This window comes from Tetrao urogallus (genome assembly GCF_951394365.1).
Source record: "Tetrao urogallus genome assembly, chromosome: 4".
NCBI lineage: Eukaryota > Metazoa > Chordata > Aves > Galliformes > Phasianidae > Tetrao > Tetrao urogallus.
In genome coordinates, this window is record NC_136817.1 from 11,373,063 (window position 1) to 11,384,402 (window position 11,340).

Sequence of the window (11,340 nt, forward strand, 5' to 3'; positions counted from 1 at the left end):
TTTTAGAACCTAAGCTGTTACATCAGTATCCTTTCCACGGGTATCTGAGTGTATTTGCCCTGATTGTTGTCTGTTTTTAACAGAGGGGAAAAAAATACAGTTTGCTTTTTTCCTCTCTGAATCCTGCTAGTAATAACTTGAAATATGTACTCTCTTCCCTGTGCTGTCAGTAATTGTGTTCTGGTTTTTTGTTTTTTTTTCTTTAAGATCTGGAAAACAGATCGCCCTCATAATTGGTGAATGCGTGCAACCATCAACCGTGCATGATGGCGGACAAATTAACAAGAATTGCTATTGTCAACCATGACAAGTGTAAGCCAAAGAAGTGCCGTCAGGAATGCAAGAAGAGTTGTCCTGTGGTTCGAATGGGTAAGAGATGCATCTTAACAAAGTATTTAAGCACTCTGGGAAGTTTGAAGTAACGTTCAGTGAGAATGAGCCAGGGTGTTGGGTGTTTTGTTCTTTGTTTTATGAAGACTATTAAAGTTGAACATTCATCTTTGAAAGCGTGAGCAGTTCGTAGCAGTTATGCCGATTTTGAGGCCTTCAAATGATATAAAGCTGCTGTGGCTCTTGGTTGGATCATGTCATTGAATAGCTTGGGTTGGAAGGGATCTTGGAAATCATTGACTTCCAACCCTTGCCATGAGCGGGGACACCTCCAGCTCAACTAGGTTGCCCAGGGCCCCTTCCAGCCTGGCTGTGAGCACTTCCAGAGATGGGTCATCCACAGCTTCTCAGGGCAGCCTCATCCAGTGCCTCACCACCCTCACCGTGAAGAATTTCTTCCAAGTACTTGACTGCGTGTTCTTTGGAATTTAGTAGTACTGGCAAGAAATAGGATACGTCAGAAACTTTCTTGAGCTAATGTTACTCTTTGTCACCAGGAAAACTTTGCATAGAAGTCGCACCACAGAGCAAAATAGCGTGGATCTCTGAAACACTTTGTATTGGTTGTGGGATTTGCATCAAGGTAAAAGTTTATCTGCTTTATATAAAGTGATAATATTATTATGCTAAAATTACACTATATTACTATGCAGATACTACACAAAGTATTTTTGTTTCCCTGAGTAATCAGACCTTGTCAACTGTTATTGTTAAAATGAAGTACTGTGGTAGATTACTGAACTGGTGGGGCTGGGGATGTAGGTTGTATCATTTTGTTTATAACATCGTTTTGGGGTGGTTGGGAGTTTGGCTGGTTGGCTGGCTGGTTTTGGTGGTGGTTTTCTTGTGTTTTGGTGGTGTTTTTTCTTTTTTTCCTGTTGTTGTTGCTGTGTGTCTTGGTGGGGTGTTTTTGTAACAGTAGACACCAAACAAGCTCTTTTGTAAGAGAGCTATCGCATATATGCTGTTTAACTTCTGTCACTGACTGACAGTCTGCATTGCTGCTTTAATTTGAAAAGCGTGCTATAGTCTTTCTTTGGACTAAGTTGACTAAACAACAGTGAAGTAGCTTTCTGACAGAATATCCCAAGTTGGAGTGGACTCACAGCAATCATTGAGTCCAATTCCTGACTGTAATATAAAAGTCTGTAAACTCCAGTCATTAAAGTGCTGAGTTAAAAAAGTCATTGATGTGGCCTGTAAATGGTTTGGTGTATTTTACTGAGAAGTGAAGAATCTTTAACTGGTGCAGTGTAGCCAGTCTTCTTTTTCTGAAAGTTCTTTTTTGAAAGCAAAAAAAATGAAGCACACAGTTGTGCAGTACCAAAAATAAGAATTCTGTTATTAAACTGTTTGTGTGCACAAGTAATATAATACATACATATGTTTAAATTACAGAAATGTCCTTTTGGAGCCTTGTCAATTGTTAACTTACCGAGCAACCTGGAGAAAGAAACAACACACAGATACTGTGCCAATGCCTTCAAACTTCACAGGTATTTTATTTTGCAGATCAGTGTAAAAGACGAAACTTCTCAAGATTCTGTTAGTCTAAACTAGGAGTTCACAGCCAGCTGTTGATGGTTATTGGCTCCGTAGCTTCATTGTTGGATGCTAATGACTGTTTTTCTTATTTAAAAATACTGTAGTGAAATTACAGTGAGTGCTTATTTTACAGAACAAATGTTCCTGATTAAAAACCACACTGTTCTTAATTTTTGCTCCATCATGTATTGTCAGATTGACAGTGTAGGTTTAAATAATCAGCAAGTCTGAAAACAGGTTTGTAGCATTTACTTTACTTCTAAATCTTGGAATGTGACAGGATTAAATCAATTAACCCAAAGTTATCGATGTCGCATGCAGGTTGCCTATCCCTCGTCCTGGTGAAGTCCTGGGTTTGGTTGGAACCAATGGTATTGGAAAATCAACTGCCTTGAAAATTCTAGCAGGAAAGCAGAAGCCAAATCTTGGAAAATATGATGTATGTATCAGCAATAAAATAGAGTTGGCATTATAGATAGCTGTTATGCAATTTCAGCAAATGTTCTGTGTAGGAATGGGGTAGAATTTGGAAAGACAGTGAAGCTTTACCTCTTTACAGCCACAGGATCTAACTCCACCCAGAAGCAATAGTAGAAGGATGTTTCAGTATAGGATGTATAGTATAGTTTCAGGATGTCTCAGTACAAGAAAGACATGGAGATTTTGGAAAGGGTCCAGAGGAGGGCGACTAAGATGATCAGGGGGCTAGAGCACCTCCCCTATGAGGACAGGCTGAGGGAGTTGGGCTTGTTCAGCCTGGAGAAGAGAAGGCTGCGGGGCGACCTCATTGCAGCCTATCAATACCTGAAGGGAACCTACACCCAGGAGGGGAGTAAACTCTTCATAAGGGCTGACAATAGCAGGACTAGGGGAAATGGATCCAAGTTGAAGGAGGGAAGATTTAGGTTGGATGTTAGGGGGAAGTTCTTTACGAGGAGAGTGGTTAGGCCCTGGAACGGGCTGCCCAGGGAGGTTGTGGATGCCCCGTCCTTGGACGTGTTCAAGGCCAGGTTGGACGGGGTCCTGGGCAACCTGATCTAAATGTGTATGTTTGGTGGCCCTGCTAGGCAGGGGGGTTGGAACTACATGATCCTTGAGGTCCCTTCCAACCCGGGTGATTCTGTGATTCTGTGATTCTGTGATTCTGTGTTTATCACAGCACCAAGTATTCTTTATTTTCTTTATTCTGTCTTTGATTCTTTTAAAGACTTCTTATTACAAAAAATGTGGTTGTTGTTAATTGGTGATGAGGACGTTTCCAACTGTACACTTCAATACTGTGTTCTGAAAATCCTTAGTTTGTTCACGTTGCCAAAAGCAGCCAGCCAGGAAAATAATTTATAAGACTTTGTTTAACTAACACTACACCAAAAGACCAAAAATTATTATAGAAAAGGCAGTCACTACTGTGTCTCTTCTTCTTATCAGCCAGTATTTCAGTTAGCACTTTCCCACCTTCGCATCACCTTGTGATGTCTGTTGAACCTCTATTCGTCTGTTTCTTTATGGGAAAGAATATCATTTTAATTAATCATCCATTTTATGGCTGCCACGTGAAACTACAAAGAAGTAACAACCTTCCAGCTGTTGTCTCCCATCCTTATTTAAGTTTGGTTTATATTATTTTGTGGACTTCTTGTTTCAGGTGGTAGATTGCAGAAATAGCAAAATTTTGACTCTTTGAATGTACTTCACTGAATTGTCATGCTTCCAAAATCAGACTTTCCATTGAAGAGCCAAATCATTAAGACCACAGAAACATGTGGTATGAATTGAATCTTACACGCTGCTTCTGCTCTAAAATTTAGGAAGCATGTCCTCTGCGTGTTTTTGCTTGGCTTGGAAATACAGTTGTGCTACTCTGTTTCTGTGCTGTGTTAACCATCAAAATAATTAATTTAGCATCATTGAAAGTAGCAACGCTGTGCAAAATTATACTGTTCAGGTTAAGTTTTTTCCCTTGGGTGATTGCACTGAATAGTTTTGTTTTGTTTATTATTGGAGGTGTTGGGTTTTTCTTGATTTTTCCTTTTTCCTCTTCTTTCCTTGGAAACATTGTCTGTAAGCAGAGAAGATGACCAGTTTTTACTGCATCTTCTGCACAAGTTGATTTTATCGGTCTAGCCCCTTTCCTTCGGATGAGCTGCATCAGCTAGCAAATACATTCCTTTACAGTAACCCACAGCATCATTTTGCTGTGACGTAGTTTCACTCACACATCTTAATTGTCCAGGTGCAAATGTAAGGTGCTTTTCTTGAGAGAGCTACTGGCAGTGCGCCTTAAACGAAAATAAATCTCAACTCTTCTCCATTTTGCAGTTGGCTTGTTTTGTTCTTAACACAACTTTGCAGAGGCAACAAAACAATTAAGGGACTAGCTTTTATCCAGGTCTTGTTTTGTTTTTTCATTCTTGCAGGCAAATTCCATTTGCCGTGTTGGTTGGCACTTTAAAATCAGGTGGTAACCTAAAATACACCATCAGAAATGTCTTAAATAAAAATGGGCTTTAATTTTGTCACAGGACCCACCTGACTGGCAAGAAATTTTGACTTATTTCCGAGGTTCTGAATTACAAAATTATTTCACCAAGATCCTGGAAGATGACCTAAAGGCTATCATTAAGCCTCAGTACGTGGACCAGATCCCTAAAGCCGCGAAGGTAAGAAATGTCACTACTTGATGGAAAATTAGGAGCTTCTCCTGATATGCTTCTTTTTAAAGGTTTTGTTGAAATGAAAAACTCACTGCTGTCTGCAACAGTTAATCTTGATATAGCACTGTTGGGTTATCTGTACTGCTTATCTTTTAGGGAACGGTGGGATCAATTCTGGATAGAAAGGATGAAACTAAGACACAAACTGTTGTATGTCAGCAGCTTGGTAAGTAAGTTTGCAAAATCAGTATTTATCCCGAAAAAAAATAAGTTGCTGCAGATGAAATGGTTTAAATTCTATCATCTTTTTTTTTTTTTTTTTGAAATGTAAAATGTAAAAGTACTTTGGCAGAAAGCTCAGGTCTTGCTTTATGTACTGCCTGAACCAATGCCAATAATACTTGTTAGTATCAAAGGAAAACTAATTGACACGTTCTAATTAACAGAATCGAATGCAGTTTCTCTTTCATGGTAGAACATGTTTATTTTAAAAGTGGAAAAATTCCAGTTGCCATCTGCTGTTCTTGCTTACTTAGAACTCAATCAAAATCCTAGCATCTCCTATGGTGAGAAGCATTGCATGTAGAAAATACTTGCAAGCATGTAAAAATTCTTATTCAGAGAGCTGTGTGTAAGTAATTCTAATGGAAGTAATATACTGGTTTCTGAGAATAACGAATAGGAACATCTGCATAGTCCAGCCCCAATAATTTTTGTACATGTTTTGAATACAGTTGTCAATTAAATTGAGGTGTTAATTTAGGCGTTGCAAAGCTAAGATCAAGATTCTTTTTGGTAGACCTGGGTAGTGAAGGTGGGCTAAGTTGTACCACCAGAAGTGTGGTCTGTGACAAGAAAACAACTGGCTTTACCCATTCACTGCAATGTTTGGAGGACTGGATTGTCCTGCAAATAAGAACTTTTCAATAAAGTCTCACAGGACGTGATTGTAAAAATGGTATTTGCTTTCTTCTTAGAGACAGAAATGTTCAGTTAAACACGGGGGGAAAAGCAAACAGGAACGTGATCTTTATACCTGTTAGGAAGCGGCCATACAAACCAGTCAGCTATTGTTGCTGTGACTCCTCTGCATAGCGTTACGATGATTCTGTATGAACTTACTTACTTCACTTCTGTTTTTTTCCCCCATGTAGGATGTCCGCTGTGATTATACATGTTTGCATAGGTAATCAGCGTATGAATTGTTTGATGTAACATATCTAAAATTAGACTCTTATTTGCAGACTTAACCCATCTGAAAGAAAGAAATGTTGAGGACCTTTCAGGAGGAGAGCTTCAGAGATTTGCTTGTGCAGTTGTTTGCATTCAGAAGGCTGATATGTATGTTTAATTTACTTCTATTACACACTGCTTCTACTAACCTGTCTTACAGTGCGGTCCTTTAATGTTCATGTTTTGCAAGAAATATTTAAGCAAAAGATTGATTTTTACGCTTTGGCCAATTTGGTACCTTGGATCTATTTTTCTTTCATTTGTAGAATGTTTTTTGTTTTGTTTTTAATTTGTCTGACCAGAAATATCTAATTTCAGAGAGGTAGCTGTTTGTCAGCGTACCTCAATCATCTTTGACTAACAAATGGACAGAAATGAGATCCTTCCCCACTTTTGGGAACTTGTTTCCCTTTTCCTCTGTATTGCAGCCAGGAAATACAGGCTGTATGTAGTCTGTGCTGTTTCTTGACTCCTTGGATCAAGAAAGCAAGATCATAAGACTGCATTTTCTGGCTTTTATTTTGTTGTTGTTTTGATTTGATCTGTGATTTTTCTTCCAATCTCCTACAGCTGGGGGATTTGCACTTGCTGTTACATTTAAAATGAACCAAAACTGAGTGCATGAAATTCCTAACCGATTGGTGACTTGTTGTAACATACCTTTTTCAGAGCCTTAACAATTTCATGTTATACTAACCAAAGATTTAAGGAAAGTGTCAGTAAACAAATTTAATTTTACTCTCCACCAATAGAAGTAATGTAAATTTTTATTTCTGTGTGTTTATGGTTGAAATGCTGGTGTTAGATTTAAATATGTTGAAAGTTTACCTTCTCTAAAATCTTACTCTTTCTTTTGGGGTTAGCTTCATGTTTGATGAGCCCTCGAGCTACCTGGATGTCAAGCAGCGCTTGAAAGCTGCCATTACTATTAGATCCCTGATCAACCCTGACAGGTAAGTGTAACTGTGAAGTGTTGTTCTAGTCTGTAATAGTAGTCAACTGCACAGAGCTTTTGAAAGAAGTCAGTCCATCTCCCTCTAAGTGCAGACTTCTCAGGGCGGTACATTAATAGATGTTTAAAATATTCCAAGCCAGTAATATCTTATTTTTGCACCTTGGAGATGTCCTGTAGTTTCTGTAGTTAATACTGCAGCACTGGGGAACATTTTCTACTAAGTACATGAAAATATTGATAGCTTGTGTGTATGCAACGCCACATAAGTGTGTTTGGGGTTGAAATATAAAACTCTCTGACTGCTTTTTTTCAGGTACATTATTGTTGTAGAGCATGATCTAAGTGTGTTAGATTATCTCTCTGACTTTATCTGCTGCCTGTATGGTGTGCCAAGTGCTTACGGTGTCGTCACTATGCCTTTCAGCGTAAGAGAAGGTAATTCTTGCCTTTTCTTATTTCTTAAACCTACAAAAAATCCCGTGGAAGAAAGAATATTCTAAGAAAATACTGTGAATGTGTATTCCTGCTGTTATGTAATTTTTTTGGCAACTAAAAAATTACTATTCTGTACAGAAGTTCCTTTTTTTTTTTTTTTTTCTGTTAGGCATTTGTAATTCCCTCTCTCTTCGTAGGCATAAACATCTTTTTAGATGGCTACGTTCCCACTGAAAATCTGAGGTTTCGAGATGCATCTCTGGTATTTAAAGTGGCTGAAACAGCAAATGAAGAAGAGGTTAAAAAGATGTGTATGTACAAATATCCAGGAATGAAAAAAAAGATGGGAGAATTTGAACTATCCATAGTAGCTGGAGAATTTACAGATTCTGAAATCATGGTGATGTTAGGGGAAAATGGTAAGTGGAATTCTTGTTAGAAATGATTCCAACAACCCTTTGCCCCTGAAACCTTTCTGGAATCAGAGCCAGGCTGTTAAATGAATGTTTTTAAGTCAAGTTGAATGCTCATTTCCTAGTAAAGATGTGCCATGAGCTTGCTCTATAAAGAGTGGGAACTTGAAGTTACTTGAATGTTAAGAATACCGTGATTTTATTTGTTAGCCCATTTTAAGGACTCAAATGGGCAGGATGATTATTGAGCTGGCAAGCTTAGCCATGCATCTAGACTGCTGTAGCTTTAAATGTCTTTTTGATTTGAAAACCAAGAGCAAAAACTGCTTGTTTGAAGTAAACGTAGGAATACTCAGCAGTTTCATTTTAAAACGTGTTCTTTACCCAGTCTTTATTTTGTTCTATCACTGATTTTACTTGCAGTCCTTCTTAATAAATAAGTCTCAAATATAAGTAACCTGTATCTTATTTTAGGAACTGGCAAAACTACATTTATCCGAATGCTTGCAGGAAGACTTACACCTGATGAAGGAGGTACTACTTAGTTTCAACTGAAGTACTGTGTTTAAGATATGGGGAAGACTCTTGTTTTCATGATTAACTTTATCTTTTTGTAGGTGAGGTCCCAATTCTAAACGTCAGCTACAAGCCACAGAAGATCAGCCCTAAATCTACAGTATGTTTAACTCTGATTTATTAAGTGTTGTGTTTGCTGCAAAAAGCACGTTGTTAGTATACAAGTAGAAATTGTTGATGCCTAGAATAGAATTAAAAGAGCATTTTGTTTTTAATTATTTTCTTGTAGCAGGACACGTAAAACTGAATGGCAGAACTTTTCTTTTGATAGGGAAGTGTTCGTCAGCTACTGCATGAGAAGATAAGAGATGCCTATACCCATCCCCAGTTTGTAACTGATGTAATGAAACCTCTTCAAATAGAAAACATCATTGACCAAGAGGTATTGATGGCCTGAGAGAATATTGTAATTTTTAAGCATTAAAGGAGAAATGTGGCTCACTTTTCTCTCCTCCCCTTCCTAGGTTCAAACGTTGTCCGGTGGTGAGCTGCAGCGCGTTGCGTTAGCTCTTTGTCTTGGTAAACCTGCAGATGTCTACCTAATTGATGAACCTTCAGCATATTTGGACTCTGAACAACGTCTGATGGCTGCTAGAGTCATGAAACGGTAAAGTGAAGGCAGTGGGGAAAATGCTTAACACTTCCCGTAGTTCTACAGTAAGTTTAAATTCAGATCTCTCTCTGTTCTGTTTGTATTTCAGTTTCATTCTCCATGCTAAAAAAACAGCTTTTGTGGTAGAACATGACTTTATCATGGCTACATATCTTGCTGATCGGGTGATTGTTTTTGATGGTGTTCCTTCCAAGAACACAGTTGCAAACAGGTAAGAGGTTCGTTGGGTAAGCAAGATACAAGATGCAACACAGAAATTAATTGTTTGTCAATTAAAAAAAAAGAGGTGAAGTATCCTTGCCTGTGCAAATTAAGTCAGGAGCTGCTCTAGCTTTTTTATTCTAGCCTTAGTCTACTGCACAGGAGTTGAACTGTAGTCCCAGGAGGATGAGTAGGTGGCATCAGTGGGGAGAGATGAAGAAAGGGCTGTTAGCAGAGTATGCTAAAGGAAAATAAACTTCCAGATGCATTAAAAGAAAGCTGTGAACTAGGGCTGGTTTGGGCACCTATGTAAATACTGTGGGAAGTGCAAGTTTTGACAGCAACGTACCATCTGTGGTTTTCACATGTTCAAATATAAAGCTGTCCTTTTTGGATTTCTCTACTTCTGTTCCATTAAATAAATAATTTCATATAAACCATGGAAATTTTGAACAATAACCGTATTGGAAATCATGCCTGTAGAGCACTGTAATTTGGAAGTAGTTAATAGGAGCTAGCTGCAGTAAACACACTGGTCTTCATATGTGCTAGTTTGCCTGTTTCTGATGACCACGTTGGTCTGAATTATAAAAAACAACCCACCCAAGCGCCTAACTACTTGTCAGCATCATGTTATGATTTTTTCTTGCACCTTTTTTTTTCAATACCTAAATAATTTATGTGCCAACTTGCTTGGAATTTTATAAATCATAGTAAGAATGCAGAGGCAGCAAGGAGCCTTCTACTGACTTGCTGAGGTACTGAAACTATGGCATATGTACACCAAATACCTGCTCTCGGTTGTGTTACTGGAGCTGACTGAGCTCAGGCTGGAAATTGAAGCTTTCTGTAGTCTGGCATAGCTGCCAGCGCAAGCATGATACATCTGATAGCTTAACTGGAAATTATGCACCATCTCTACCATTCACCTCTCTTAACAGTCCTCAGACTCTCCTGGCTGGAATGAATAAGTTTTTATCCCAACTTGAAATCACTTTCAGAAGAGATCCTAACAACTACAGACCAAGAATAAACAAACTCAATTCAATCAAGGTAAGAAGCACCTTTAGAGCGATGAAGCCATGACTGTTCCATGTAAATCTGGGATTTAAAATAAGGAGCAGAATGAAGGCTAGCACACAAGTCTTGCTGTGCTGGAAAACAATACCTGGGATGAGTATTAAAAGTAATAAGTAAAGTAGGAAGGAATTGAGCTAACTGGTTTTAATTTCAGTTATGTTCCAAGTCTGCCAAAGGCTACTTTTAGTAACACTGACCTTTTTTCTCTTCCCCAGGATGTGGAACAAAAGAAGAGTGGAAACTACTTTTTCTTGGATGACTAAATATTGAATCTGAGCATCTTTTGTAACTGGCCCATAGAAATGCATATTCAAAACAAATATTGATGGATAAGAAGGCCCAATTGGGTTTAGAACACTTTGGTTTTTTTGGAGCTTAAACCTGTGCTGCGTGTAACATCTGAGACCAATAGGAGGGTAAAATCTAGTCTGACTAAAACTGCCACTTTCTATATTTTGGTGACACAGCCCTATTTCCAGTGTTATAATTCCAAACCATCTTGAAATTGTGCAAACGAGGCTCCGGTTTTTTCAAAATTACCAGGAGGTTTCCCATTCCATCTATTCTACTTGCACACCAGGTGCTTACCGGACTTCCGAATTTTTTAAAATCATTGAAGCTTTTGTGTACAAGATGGAGACTAACCAAGAACGTCAAGATACAGAAGATCCTCTTATTTTAAAAAAGCTGAATCTCTCTGTATGAGGGTTTCATAAATAAATATCATCCAAACTTACAGCTCTTCTGTGATACGGTGCACAAGTTCTGATGGAGCAGTGTCTGTGTGGTTATAGGATGGCACGCACACCTTTTTCACATTACAGAAAGAAACAAAAGATGGAGTACCAACCACCTATAAGAGTGTAAACAAGGACACCATTACATCTTTGAGTACTCAACCCGTATGCATCTTATCAGGCCTAGGTACAAGAGAATAATCAAATAAAGTCTCAAGGAAAACACTACAATTCTGTCAAGCTTCTGTAACTTAAACTTGCACAAGTGAAGGAAGATCCCTGGCTGGCTTCACATCCCAGCTGCCTTGCTTTACACTGTGCGGTAGAGGAAGAAGCAGGTTTTCTAAGTAATAAAATGCTTCCAAAGTACTGATGTCAGCAGAACGTTCCTCGACTGTACTGCAGTCCAGCTATGTGGAGCTGAAGAGAACGTGGGTGGAGAAGCTCGTGACAAAGCAGGAATTTTATGTAAGAGGGTAGGGCAGCTCATACGTTGGCAGAGCGTACC

General features: G+C 38.6%; 1 protein-coding gene across 1 annotated transcript; it reads left to right on the forward strand.

Moving 5' to 3' along the window:
- Positions 1–266: 266 nt before the first annotated feature.
- On the forward strand, positions 267–10,358 carry ABCE1 (ATP binding cassette subfamily E member 1; the record flags this gene model as incomplete). Its single annotated transcript, XM_079534345.1, has 17 exons — positions 267–369; positions 888–973; positions 1,789–1,886; positions 2,257–2,374; positions 4,458–4,595; positions 4,746–4,815; positions 5,834–5,930; positions 6,686–6,775; positions 7,091–7,212; positions 7,410–7,631; positions 8,100–8,159; positions 8,243–8,301; positions 8,473–8,583; positions 8,666–8,808; positions 8,903–9,025; positions 9,957–10,068; positions 10,311–10,358. 17 exons carry the CDS (start codon positions 267–269, stop codon positions 10,356–10,358), a joined length of 1,800 nt encoding a protein of 599 aa, XP_079390471.1.
- Between the last annotated feature and the right edge of the window lie 982 nt (positions 10,359–11,340).